Source organism: Myotis davidii, unplaced genomic scaffold (genome assembly GCF_000327345.1).
Source record: "Myotis davidii unplaced genomic scaffold, ASM32734v1 scaffold26, whole genome shotgun sequence".
NCBI classification, from domain to species: Eukaryota; Metazoa; Chordata; class Mammalia; order Chiroptera; family Vespertilionidae; genus Myotis; species Myotis davidii.
This window is the reverse complement of record NW_006299245.1, coordinates 1,168,831-1,182,534: the sequence shown is the minus strand read 5'-3', so window position 1 is coordinate 1,182,534 and position 13,704 is coordinate 1,168,831. Positions and strand designations below refer to the sequence as shown.

Genomic DNA, 13,704 nt, shown 5'->3' with positions numbered 1-13,704 from the left:
GGAATTCCAGAGGGCACAAATGGAATGATTTGAAAGGGAGAGGAGGCATGCAGGATAAGGAAATGGACAGAGCACTATGGAAATGAGAGTCTGTACAGTGATGGATGAGACCTGGGAAATCTTGGTCTGCTGTCTGTGATAGAAAACAGAAATGAAACCTCCTAGAATCCTACTAGAAAGTCTCTTTAAAATTAAAAAAAAAAGTAAAAATGTTAACATGCACAGAACTATAGTGTAGATGAACCCTTACAAAACTGTTATCCAGCTACAACAATCATCAACTCATGGCCACTCTTTTCTTCCTGCAACTCCCAGCAATTCTGTGTTCTACAAAATGACTCAGTGTACTCAAAGATAATATGAAACAAAAGTTTGATAAAAAGTGCTCACTGATATTTTTGTTTTATTTTCCTTTATAAAAATTCAGTGCACTATAAAGAACTCAGACAACTTAACACCAGAAAAACAACCCAATTAAAAAGTGGGCAGAAGACCTGAATAGATACTTCTCAAAGGAAGACATACAGATGGCCAATAGACATAAGAAAAGTTTCTCAACATCATTAATCATCAGAGAAATGCAAATCAAAACCACAGTGAGATACCACTTCACACCTTCAGAATGGCTATCATCAATAAATCAACAAACAACAAATGTTGGTGAGGATGTGGAGAAAAGGGAACCCTGTGCACTGTTGGTGGCAATACAGATAGGTGCAACCACTATGGAAAACAGTATGGAGGTTCTTCAAAAAATAAAAAATGGAATTGTATGAGCCCGCAATTTTACTTCTGGGAATATAGCCAAAGAAACCCTAAATAGTAATTCAAAAGAATATATGCACCCCTATTTTCATTGTGGTGCTCTTTACAATAGCCAAGATTTGGAAGCCACCCAAATTTCCATCAGTAGATGAATAGATTAAAAAAAGCTGTGGTACATTTACACAATGGAATACTACTCAACTGTAATAAAGAAGGAAATCTTATCTTTTATGACAGCATGGATGGACCTAGAAGGTACTATGCTAAGTGAAATAAGCCAGTTAGAGAAAGACAAATACCATATGATTTCACTTATATGTGGAATCTAATGGGAAAAAAAAAAGGAACAGACTCAGAGATGCAGAGAACAAACTGAAAGCTGTCAAGAGAGGGGAATTGGGAGGCTAGGTGAAAAGGGTGAAGGGATTAAGCAGAATAGCCACAGAGATTCAGACTGAAACATGAAGTTTCAGTCTGAACACATAGTCAACTAGTGGCCTGGTGCATGAATTCTTGCACATTGAAAGTGAATTAATTAGAAGAAATATTTTAATGTTGCTATTTGCTCTGCCCCTCCCGATCGCCGACCCTCTCTTTGCCTGCTGGCACCTGCCTGCTCGCTGGTCCTGCCATTCCCCCCATCCCCTGATCACTGTTCCCTCCCTCTGCCTGCTGGCACCTGCTGTGGCTGGCCTGGTGCCGCCCACTTGCTGGTCCTGCACCCTGCAGACTAGTCATCCCGCCATTTGGTCAAATTTGTATATTACCCTTTTATTATATAGGACTAGAGGCCCAGTGCACAAAACTCGTGTACAGGGGGGTATCCCTCAGCCCGGCCTGCACCGTCTCCAATCTGGGACCCCTCGGGGGATGTCCTGGGATTGGGCATAAACCAGCAATCGGACATCCCTCTCACAATCCAGGACCACGGCTCCTAACTGCTCACCTGCCAGCCTGATCACCCCCTAACTGCCCCCTGCCCAACTGCCCTCCCCTGCCGCGACCTGTCTCCTCCCCGTGAGGCAGCGGAGATGCTGGGACTGGCCTCCTTCATGCCACTCAGTCGCAGGACCCCCAGGCCTCACTGCGCAGAGCGGACACCAGGCCCTGCCTCCACTGTTCGCGCTGCCATCTTGTGGCGGTGTCGCACAAAGCGTGACGCCACCAGTGCTTTTATTACATGGGATAATGTTGAGATAACAGGGCCTGGGGCCAGATGGGCGCTTGAGTCAATGGGGGGTACCACTGTAGAGTGCATGGTATTCCAGCCAATTTGCTGTACATTTGAAACTGGTGTGGAATGGTATTGCATGTAAACTGTAGTTGGAAACAAAATTCAATACACTAAATGGATTTCATGTCTAATAAATAGGTTCTACCTAGTAGTTGGAAAATTGAATTTAGGGTTGTTATACTGCTTAGGTTGTAGTGCCAACTGCACCCCTCAATGACTTTGTGTCCTTAAGCCTGTTACTTAATTCTAATCCTCAGATCCCTCTCTAAAAACTAATACATACTGCTTAAGGTTTTTATGAAAATTACCTGAAGTACTAGATCAGTGATGGCGAATCTTTTGAGCTCAGCGTGTCAGCATTTTGAAAAACACTAACTTAACTCTGGTGCCGTGTCACATATAGAAATTTTTTTATATTTGCAACCATAGTAAAACAAAGATTTATATTTTTGATACTTATTTTATATATTTAAATGCCATTTAACAAAGAAAAATCAACCCAAAAAATGAGTTTGCGTGTCACACGTGTCAGAGGTTCGCCATCACTGTACTAGATGTTAATGCTTAACAGTGCCCTAGAAAATATTCAGTTAATTGTAGATGCTATTACTATTTTAAGTGATAGCTGGGATTTGAATCTAAGTTCATTGATTCTAAAATCTGAGTTTTTAGTTTGTAATTTTCTAATCTGATGTACACTTTATTGACAATTATGAAGAAAAAAGAAAAATCAGTCTGGAGTTAGTTAATGCGTATTTTCTGTCATTCATACATAGTTTGTTCCACTCTGTGAAATTGCAAACATTTCCCATTTCTTTGAAAATAGTTTTAAATAATATTCTACCACTTTGTTCCCTAGAATAAGAAGTATTATGCTATTTAAAATAAAATATTTATCTAGTTCTAGTTATTTTAGTCAATGCAAAGTTAAGTTTTATTGCTATTTTAAAAACTTTATTATGGGAATTTCAGTCATACAAAAGGAGAATGCTGTGATAAAGTCCCCCATGGACCCATCCTTCAACCTCAACAGTTGACAGCTCCTGGGCAATTTTATCGATGGCAGCACACACTGCCCATTCTATCTCTTGTATTATTTTGAAGCAAATCTAGATGACATATTATTTTATTCTTAAACATTTCAGTATATATCTCTAAAAGATAAGGAATATTTTTAAACAAAAAACAATATCACTCTCACACCTAAAAAAATAAAAATTTCTTAATCTCAAACTTCTGAGGCTTAATTTCACCATATATTCATTGTTCAAACTGTCTCTTAAGTGATAATTTAAAAAATAGTTTTAAAATAGTTTCTTTAAGTACAAAAAAGAGGTTAATATGTTGGTATTGGTGTCCTTACTTTGAGTTTCATATTTATTAGTTGTAGATACCGGCCATTTATAGTAGAAGCTTGGTTCTATATGAAGGAGAACTAAAAATGGTTTTATCTATATATATCTTAAAAAATATTTTCATTGATTTTTTTATTTTTTTTAGAGAGAGAGGAAGGAAGAGGGATAGAGAGAGAGAAACATCGATGAGAGAGAATCTTTGATTAGCTGCCTCCTGTACGACCCACACTGGGGATCGAGCCTGAAACCTGGGCATGTCCCCTGACCAGGAATCGAACCAGCGACCTTTTGGTTCTTAAGTCGATGCTCAACTTCTGAGCAACACCAGCCCAGCTGTTTTCTACTTTTTTGAAGAGTTGTTAAAAAACAAAAACAAAATATCTCATGTAGCTCCAGAAGCCAAAAATATTTACTGCTTGGTTTTTTTTTCATAGTTGTTTGAACCCTGCTTAGTGTGTCCCACAGTCTGGATTTTCATAATTGCAGCACCATTGTGGTGTCTAATATGTTCTTCTATCCCCTCTAGTTCCTGTAATTTGTAATTACATGTAGAGGCTTAATCAGATTTAGGTTTAGTCTTTTTTTTTTTTTAACTCATTTCATTCGTTCAGTATCTCCACTCTATTTCTTCTTCATACTATTATGGTGTCACTTACAATAATATGCTACTGTTTTAAGAGTGCAATTTGATGAGCTTTGGCAAATGTACACAACTGGGTAAACCACCATGGGAACAGGATATAGAACATTTCCATCACTACTTCTGCCCCTTTCAGTCAGCCCCCTCACACCCAGCTCCTGAGAACCACTGATCTTCTTTCTGTCCCTAAGATTTCGCTTTCTTTAGAATTTTATATGTGGGCTATTACAGTACATAGTATCCACTTTCTGGTGTTTTTCTTGTAGCAGTAATACTTTGGAGATTTTTTCATTTTGTTTCTTTATGAATGTATTCCATTACATGACTGTATTAGTGCTTGTTAATATGTTCACCAGTTGATGGTCATTTGGACTATTTCCAAATATTATGAAAAAAGCTGATTTTTTGGTACAAGTTTTCAGTGAACATGTTTTCATTTCTCTTGCTAATAACTACTAGTAGAATTGCTGGGTCATATGGTAAGTGTATACTTATTTAAATGTATAAGAAACTGCCAAACTGGTTTCCCACACGGCTATATCACTTTTAGTTCCCACCAACAATAGGGGAGATATGCAGTCGTTTCAAATCCTCACTATCACTTGGTATTCCAGTATGTGTATAGTGATAGTCCATTATGGTTTTAATTTGCATTTCCCTAGTAGCTAATGGTATTGAGACTCTTCTCTTGTGTTATTTTGCTGTGCCTGTATTTACTTTGGTGGAGTGCCTTCAAATTTTTGCTTATTTTTAATGATGCACTGAAATTTATCCTGGTATGTGGTGTGTGGAATAAATCCAGTGTCATTTTTTAATACAGCTATCCAGTTATCCCCAAACCACATATAAAAAGCCCATCTTTTCCCACTGATGTGAGTTTCTACTTTTATTGTAACTTAACTTGCTTATGTATTTGGATCTATTTCTAATTTTTTATCCTATTCCTATGAATTCGTATTTTGAGTCCTAACTAACAGGACTTTAAAGATATCCTAATTTCCTTTTTATTTAGTTACTTTGTCAGATCTGTAGGAATGATCTGAATAAATTATTTAGAACATGTTATTGCTTCTCTTTTTTAACAACATTAGTTGTTTGCAATGAAGATCATACTTTTTTTTTAGGGGGTTTATTTGTTAAAATATTAGCGCTCTAAAATGTAATTTTGGGAAAAGCAGAGCTTGGTGAAATTCAGAGATGCTTATTATCATCTCCGTTTAAAAGTTGATTTCATGAAAAAAAAAAGCTCACTTTATTTCAATTTATATTTGTCAACCCAGTTCTCATGCAACTTTCTCTCTAATCCATATAAAAGGAGAGAATGACTTTTACATGTTTATAATTATTTAGAAATGAGAGCTAGGAAGAGAGATAGGGAATTCAGTCCCACGTTATTGATACAAGTATAATATAAATTTTTTTATTTTCATTCTTTTCCTCTTAGATATAAAAATCTTATACTTCATAAAAACTCTAAACATATTTAGGCTTCTTTTTGGTTCTCCTTTGCTAGTACTTATTTAAAAACAACTTTCTCTCTCTCCATTAAGGATACCAGTCAGTTATGTGCTTAGAGAATTATTAATCTTTGCAAGAAACAGAAGTAGAAAATGTCTTTGCTCACTTTTGTTTATTAACTCAGTTCTTTTTTGTTTTCACTCTTTTTTTATTTTTCACCATTTCTATGAAATTGTTCATCTAGGTATATTTATTCCAGTTATGTAAGATAGCTTAAAGAATTTTAGGGTGCTTGTTGTTAAGAGAACTGCACAAGTTGCTAGAAGAACTTAAGAACTGCACAAGTTGCTAGAACTTCAGAGGGAAGTTGTGATTCATCAAGCAATCCCTGTTCTAAAAGCTGCCTGGGGTGTAACATGCACACACTCCACAAAGATAGTATGTGTAATGAATCGGTTCCCAAGTCAGTGGACAACGGTGTTTACATGGAAAAGAACATTGAGAATTTTAACTTGGGGTGCCACAGTCCATCTCCCTGATTTGTCTCATCTTGGTAACTCATTCATTCATTTATCAAACATTTACTGCAGAGTTTTTGGGTTTTTTTTCCTTTCTTTTAATGTGCTACTGGTAAGGGAGTCTACATTTATAGAGGATGTGAGAGGAGGGAAGGTTAGTGTTGAAGGGTTGGGTCTCAGAAATGAAAACAAAGATAACATCCCAGTGCTCAGGGAGTTTATGGCTTCCTGCCTCAACTTTTACTTTTTATTTGTCTACTAGAGGCTGAGTGCATGAAATCTGTGCATGGGTAGGGTTCCTAGGCTTGGCTGGCAATCAGGGCTGATCGCGGCCTTCGGCTGCTGGCCAGGGCCTCCCTTCCCTGGCTGCTGACTGCTGGCTGCCGGCCTAAGCCTTCCTTTGTTCCGTGCCACCCCCTGGTGGTCAGTGCATGTCATAGCGAGCGATTGAACTCTTGGTCTCCCAGTTGAACTCCTGAGAGGACACTTTACATGTTAGCCTTTTATATGTATAGACTAGAGACCTGGCACATGAAATTCGTGCGGGGGGGTGGGGTGGGGAGAGGGGTGTCCCTCAGCCCAGACTGCACCCTCTCAAATCTGGGACCCCACCGGGATTGGGCCTAAACAGGCAGTCGCAAATCCCTCTCACAATCCAGGACTGCTGGCTCCTGACCGCTTGCCTGCCTGATCACCCCCTAGCCACTCCCTTGCCAGTCCAACTGCTCCTAACTGCTTTCCCCTGCCAGCCTGGTCACCCCCAACTCCCTCCCCTGCCGGCCATCTTGTGGTGACCACCTTTGACCACATGGGGGCGGCCATCTTGTGTGTTGGAGTGATGGTCAATTTGCATATTACCTCTTTATATATTTATTTATTATAATCCTTTATTAGATAGGATTTTACGATTTAAGAATTCTAGCTTTATGCTACGGCCGTTCAATCCCACAGTCAGGGATTTTTGCAATTCAGGTACTAGAGAAAGGGATGGCTGCTTTTGTAGAGGGGAAGATTAGAGATGAGACCACTCTATTCTGTCCAGGTCTTGTATTCTTGCTTTTCAGCCCCCACTGTACATTAAGTGGTTGATTCTTTTCTCAGTACTATATACTGAAGAATTCCTTTGCTTAATTTTCTTTTCTGTTCTAGGACCTCTGTCATACAGTTTACATTATTGTTGTTTTATACATTTTTAAAATATATATATTTTATTGATTTTTTACAGAGAGGAAGGGAGAGGGATAGAGAGTTAGAAACATCAATGAGAGAGAAACATCGATCAGCTGCCTCCTGCACACCCCCTACTGGGGATGTGCCTGCAACCAAGGTACATGCCCTGGACCGGAATCGAACCTGGGACCCTTGAGTCTGCAGGCTGACACTCTATCCAGTGAGCCAAACTGGCTAGGGCATCTTTTATACATTTTAATGTTAACCAGAATGAGTGTTCTGTCATAAACCCTTTTTAAAAATTAATTGTTCTGGAATGCCTTACGTATTTGTACATCCAGACAGTCCACCCACCCTGCTTTCCGAATATATTCTCTTAAGATTTTGATTGACATTTTTTTATTTTAGAAGTTGATTTAAAATTATTGACACCTACAATATTAAGTTTTTCTCAATTTAATAATGGATTTTAATTTGTTTCTTAGTCAGGTTTTACAGTTTTTTTTTATAAAGTGTTTCAGTTTATTAAGGTTATTTTTAAAATTATATAATCTCATTGGCTATTGGTGTTGCTTTGGGAAGTTATTTATTTTTGCTTACTTATTGAAAACCATCTTAAGTAGCTCTAATAATTCTAAAATATTTTAGGTTATATTTTTGATAAAACCGTATCATTTGAAATGATAGAGTTTTGCCTTCTTTGTAATGCTGAAATCTTGTTTTTTTCTTACCTAGTTTTATCAGACAGTCCTTCCAGAGTAATGTTAATAACTATGTTGATGGTGGACATTAATGTCTTAAATCTAATTTTGCTTTTAAATTTTGTTTATATTTTACCATTTAACATGATCCTTTATTGGGTTTTGTTTTCCACATAGGAAATATTTTTTCATAGAGTCAAATTATCTATTATGTTGTTTGGCTAGTCTTCATTTTTGGTCCTTGTCTTTCTTAACCTGTACAGTTAATTGCTGTATACAGGTTATTTTCTCAAAATCAGTTTGATCATGTTTTACTTATATGCCAGGGAATTGTAGCACTATAACATCTTTCCATGTTGTGTGGTGAAAAGCACAGAGTTTTCAGGCTATTTATAGTATATTTATATATTATTTATATGTGATCAGGGCTTATGCCTTTCTAATTTTCACCTTTGTGAACTGTGAAGGACCTGAGATCTTACGCTGCTTGCAGGCCAGCATGTTAGCCTAGTATAGTTTTATGGATCCTGGCAGAAGACAGAAGTCTCCTGGGTCAGAGACAAGGACAGTTTATTTCTCATAGCAATTGCAGTAGCGACAGTATCATCTTTTTTCTTGTACTGGTTATCCAAACCCCAGTTCCTACAGGTTACATAACTAGGACCAGATGACACCAGTACTCATAGTTTCATTACAGGAGAGGACCCTGAACATTATCCGGAACCTCCTCCTTCCGTTCTTTTCCTGATGTTCTCCCCACGTCATTCTAATTTAAGATTCCTTCTCAGCTTCCATATCCCCCATTGTGAACCTTGTGTCTGAATGTGCTGCGTATGTACTAGGCTCCTCCTATTCCAGACACTCCAGTGATCCTTCTTGACTTGCACAGTGGCCTCTCTCTTTTTCTCTCTCTCTCTTTGGAGAATTTCTGAGTTCTGTTGTCTTTCCTGCCATTCTGTACGTTGGTCAGTGTATTAGTGTTCACAGAGTGCCTGCAGGGACATTGTTTATTTTTTTGTCTTTCATAGAATCCTTTAGGGCAGTGTATTGGTTAGGAATGTGTTCAGTTACAATGGGTGTAATGGATAGAGTTTTGTTTCTGATTATGGGTTGTTATTTTTTCATGTAAAAAGTCTGGAGATAGATAATGCTGATGTTGATTCAGCTTTTCCGCAACACCCTTTCCTCTAAGTTCTTCCATGTGCTCTTTCCACCACCTGAAATTCTCTTTTTTCTATATCTACAGTTGCAGATATTACCCATCCTTTAAATTATAAGCTCTTCTACAGAGTCTTTGTAGAGGTGAAAAAACTCTTCCGTATGTACTCACAGGTACTAATAAGCTAGAAAGTGGCCTTTATAATTAAGTTTTATATACATGTCTCACCTTCCCTGTAGACCAGTGATGGCGAACCTTTTGAGCTCGGCGTGTCAGCATTTTGAAAAACCCTAACTTAACTCTGGTGCCGTGTCACATATAGAAATTTTTTTATATTTGCAACCATAGTAAAACAAAGACTTATATTTTTGATATTTATTTTACATATTTAAATGCCATTTAACAAAGAAAAATCAACCAAAAAAAATGAGTTCGCGTGTCACCTCTGACACGTGTGTCACCTCTGACACGCGTGTCATAGGTTCGCCATCACTGCTGTAGACTATACAGACCATGTCTGTGGTGTATTTTGATTCCCTCCAAAAAGTGCCTTGTTTAAAGTAGACACAGTTTGTTTACTTGTTGAATGGATGATACAGAATGAATGAACCCTACCTTAAGCAAATCTTGAGATTAGATGTTGGCATTGATGTGAATATGGAAGTTTGGATATTAAGCAGATAATTTAGTTTACAGGAATGAAACGTATACCAGTATATTGCTGAAAGAAACATCTTTATTGTGTAAATTAGTTTCTGAATGCACAAATATTTTCTTATACTAACAAATGTATTTTCATGTACTTTTAAAACATTCTGTTAATATTCAGTGAAATAAAATGGAAACTATCCTTTCTTTCAGTGCTTAGATGAATATGAAGACGATGAAGCGGGGCAGAAAGAGCGAAAACGAGAAGATGCAGTTACGCAACAGAACACTATGCAGAATGAAGCTGTCAGCTTATTAGATCCAGGCAGTTCCTATCTGCTACAAGTGAGTATTTAAAGATACTAGGATGTCACTAGCTCTTTTTAATCCTCACTGGAAGACATGCTGATAGAGAGAGAGAGAAAGAGAGAAACATCAGTCGATTGCCTCCTTTACGCACCCTGACCAGAAATCGAACTGGCAACCTTTTGGTGCATAGGATTATGCTCAACCAACTGAGCCACTCCAGCCAGGCATCACTAGCTATTTTAATGATAATTTGTAAGTTACTATTAATAATTTTTCTAGTTTCATTTTGGTTGCATCAACTCCATTGAAATATTTTCGGTGGATTTAAAAACTGATCTTTCTTATCTCCAAATACTTTTGATTTAAGCAGTGCTTGGTCTTTATTTCCTGATCAATGAATATTTGCTGACTGACTAATAAACAGTATCACAGTATAAAAAGTGTCAGATATAAACAGTATAAATTGTAAAAGCAACCAAGAATAATAATCACCTCTTGGTAAAAACAACCAAGACTAATAATTACCTCTTAGTAAGTTTAAATGAGTGTACAGTTCTGTTCTAGTTTGATACTTGTTTTAGAATTGCATAGCGAATAAAGAGTTCAACAGAAAGTTTCAACAAAGTTAAATGTTTAAACATAATAAAAGACAAAATTGTGAATTGTTCGAAACTTGTATATTTCTGTATAATTATAAAGTATTATTTAAAATAAAATTCAACTCAGTTTTAAATTAGTTGGTTTTTTTAAATTCATGTGGTACAGATAATTGGAAGTTAATGACATTGGGATGATTAAATATTAAGAAAATCACGTTGCAGAATCCTTTAATATAAACTCTCTTGGAAGTGGTCTTGATATAATGTAATCTTAAATTAATTTGATCACATTTTGAGGTCTTAAATTAGTGTAGTCTTTTCAGAGTTCCAGTTTTTATTTTAAAATGAATTTTATTAAGATACCACTTTCAGAGGAGTTTCCAATAACATCTCCATTTTATTGATTAAAAATGAAATATAACTTGTCTATTAATTTGCAAGATAATGATAAAAGTGCATTTGGCAGAGAGAAGCAAAGTATTTTGAGGTGGTTTGGAATGCGGATAAAAGACTTCGTTCTCCTCTGCTCTTTGAGGAGATCTATTGACATGAAGAATCGAAGCGTGATAGAGGTTTATCTGTTCACCTGTACCCAAATTGTTGCTAATAGGACAAATAGAACCTATTACAGATAATGGTGTAAGCTAACAAGCAGCATCTGTGTGACTATTCATAATCAAAACTATCTTTGTATCTTTTGTCTAACAAAGTTGAAATTGAATTTGGGCTTATTCCACATGTAGAGTGTTACGCTAAGTGAAGTAAACCAGTCAGAGAAAGACAAGCACCATATGATTTCACTTATATGTGGAATATAATGAACAAAATAAACTAACAAACAAAATAGAAACAGACTCATAGATACAGAAATCAGACTGACAGCTGTCAGAGGAGAAGGGGTTTGGGGATGGGTGAAAAGGTGAAGGGATTAAGCAAAATAAATAAATAAATAAAGCAAAATTCATAGACACAGACAACAGTATGGTAATTGCCAGAGGGAAAGGAGTGGTGGGGAGGTACAAGAGGATAAAGGGGGAGATAAATGGTGACAGAAAGAAACTTGACTTTGGGTGGTGAATACACAATAGAGATGATGTATCATAGAATTGTACATTTAAAGCCTATATAATTTTATTACGCAATGTCACCAAAACAAATTCAATGAAAAATATGTATTTTTCTGTGAGCCCTGGTGCTTGGATGCAAAATACATAAGTAGTGCTTAATTTCCCTTGTTTGTTTGTTTTTCTTTTTCTCAAAGGACCTTTTTTTTTTCATTTTTAGAATGGAGCAATGATGAACAAATAAATTACACATGAGAATGAGAATCCTAATCTGAAAATTAAAAAAATATGGGCCTAGTCCAGGTGAAGATATAGGCTTAATTTATTGGGATAGAGGCAATATAGCATTTTTTAAGAATATGTTTTTATTTCCTTTAGGGAGGGAAGGAGAGAGGGAGAGAGAGACATGGATTGATTGCCCCCTGTATGCACCCTGACCAGGGATTGAACCTGAAACCTGGGTATGTGCCCTGACTGGAAATCAAACTGGCAACCTTTTGGAGCACAGGACAATACTCAACCATCTGAGCCACACCAGCTAGGATGAGAATATATAGCATTTTAAGACATGGTTTCAGTTCTTGGCCCTGCCACTTATTCTGGCATACTCAGATAACGTCAGGCAGCAGCTTTTAGAAAGAGGGTTGATTTCTCTCTGGAATGAAGCCCTTACCCAGTGAAAGCTGGGGTGGCTTGTGTTAGAACACAGGGCTCATTCCCGAGTACAGTACATATGCGGATATGGAACAGCCTCAGCTGATCTGGGTTCTCTGCGGAGCTTTCTGCCTCACACAGTTTATCTTTTTTCCTGTACCTTTTCTGATTTCTTGCCAGGCCCACTCTTCCTTTCATTTTGTTTTTGTTTCATTAGCAGTGAGGATGTGACTCATTTTTTACCTTGGTTCCAAGTGTCTGTTTTGCCAGGCTCTGCGCCTAGGATGAAAGTGGGGCTCTCTTTCAAGGGTCCCAAATGGCCACATTGAAGTTGGAGTGGGAAGAGGAACTCCTCTGTCTCCATAGCTGACCGCTCTCTGAGTTACTACCTAAACTCACATATTTTCCTGCTCATATAGGTAGATATTTGCTTGCAACTTCAACTTCAAAAAACAAAACAGAGATAATTTTGGTATCATTGGTTGAGTTAAGGCTTTTTTAATGACCAGACAGACTTTTTTTCCTTAGCCTTATCTGTGAGTCTGAGCCATTCAATGAAACAAAACTTCAAATATGAAGAATAAAATAGGAATATGAATGCGGTATTGGGAACAGGTAGAGTATTTTAAATTTCTACTTGACATATTTTCAGATAATATGAACTAGTGGTAATAAAAAAATAAAAATTTTTCTGCCCCGGCTGGTGTTGCTCAGTGGTTAATTGTCGACCCAGGCACCAAATGGTCTCCATTCAATTCCCTGTCAAGGGCATGTGCCTGGGTTGCAGGTTTCCCTGCCCCCTAGTCAGGGTGTAAGGGTGGCAACCAATAGAAGTACCTTTCTCACATAGATGTGTTCTCTCTCTCTTCCTCCCTCCCTCCCTCCCTCCCCTTCCTCCCTCCCTTCCATTCTCTGAAAGAAAAAAAAATCGATGGAGAAAATAATCTCGGGTCAGGATTAACAAGAGAAAAAACATAAGTATTTTGTGAAATTAAAAATGGATCTGCCTTATGACCTAGCTATTCTACTTCTGGGGATTTACCTAAAGAAACCCAAAACACTAGTTTGAAAGAATATATGCATTTTGTGTTCATTGCAGTGTTATTTATAATAGCCAAGATATGGAAGCAACCCAAGTGCCCATCAATAGATGAGTGGACAAAAAAGTTGCGGTAATTTACACAATGGAATATTACTTGACCATAAAAATGAATGAGGTCTTACCATTTGCGATAGTATGGGTAGACCTCTAGGTCTCCCTGTCAAGGGCATGTGCCTGGGTTGCAGGTTTCCCTGCCCCCTAGTCAGGGTGTAAGGGTGGCAACCAATAGAAGTACCTTTCTCACATAGATGTGTTCTCTCTCTCTTCCTCCCTCCCTCCCTCCCTCCCCTTCCTCCCTCCCTTCCATTCTCTGAAAGAAAAAAAAATC

The 13,704-nt window shown here is 37.5% G+C and overlaps 1 protein-coding gene across 1 annotated transcript in view; it reads left to right on the top strand.

The window, feature by feature from the left end:
* The first annotated feature begins 620 nt into the window (after nt 1-620).
* Nucleotides 621-13,704, top strand: part of PAWR (PRKC, apoptosis, WT1, regulator) — a 52,308-nt gene continuing 39,224 nt past the window's right edge. The window contains 2 exon segments of the mRNA XM_015571123.1: nt 621-660; nt 9,862-9,993. Coding sequence (XP_015426609.1) covers nt 655-660; nt 9,862-9,993 — 138 coding nt within the window. The 5' untranslated portion in view covers nt 621-654.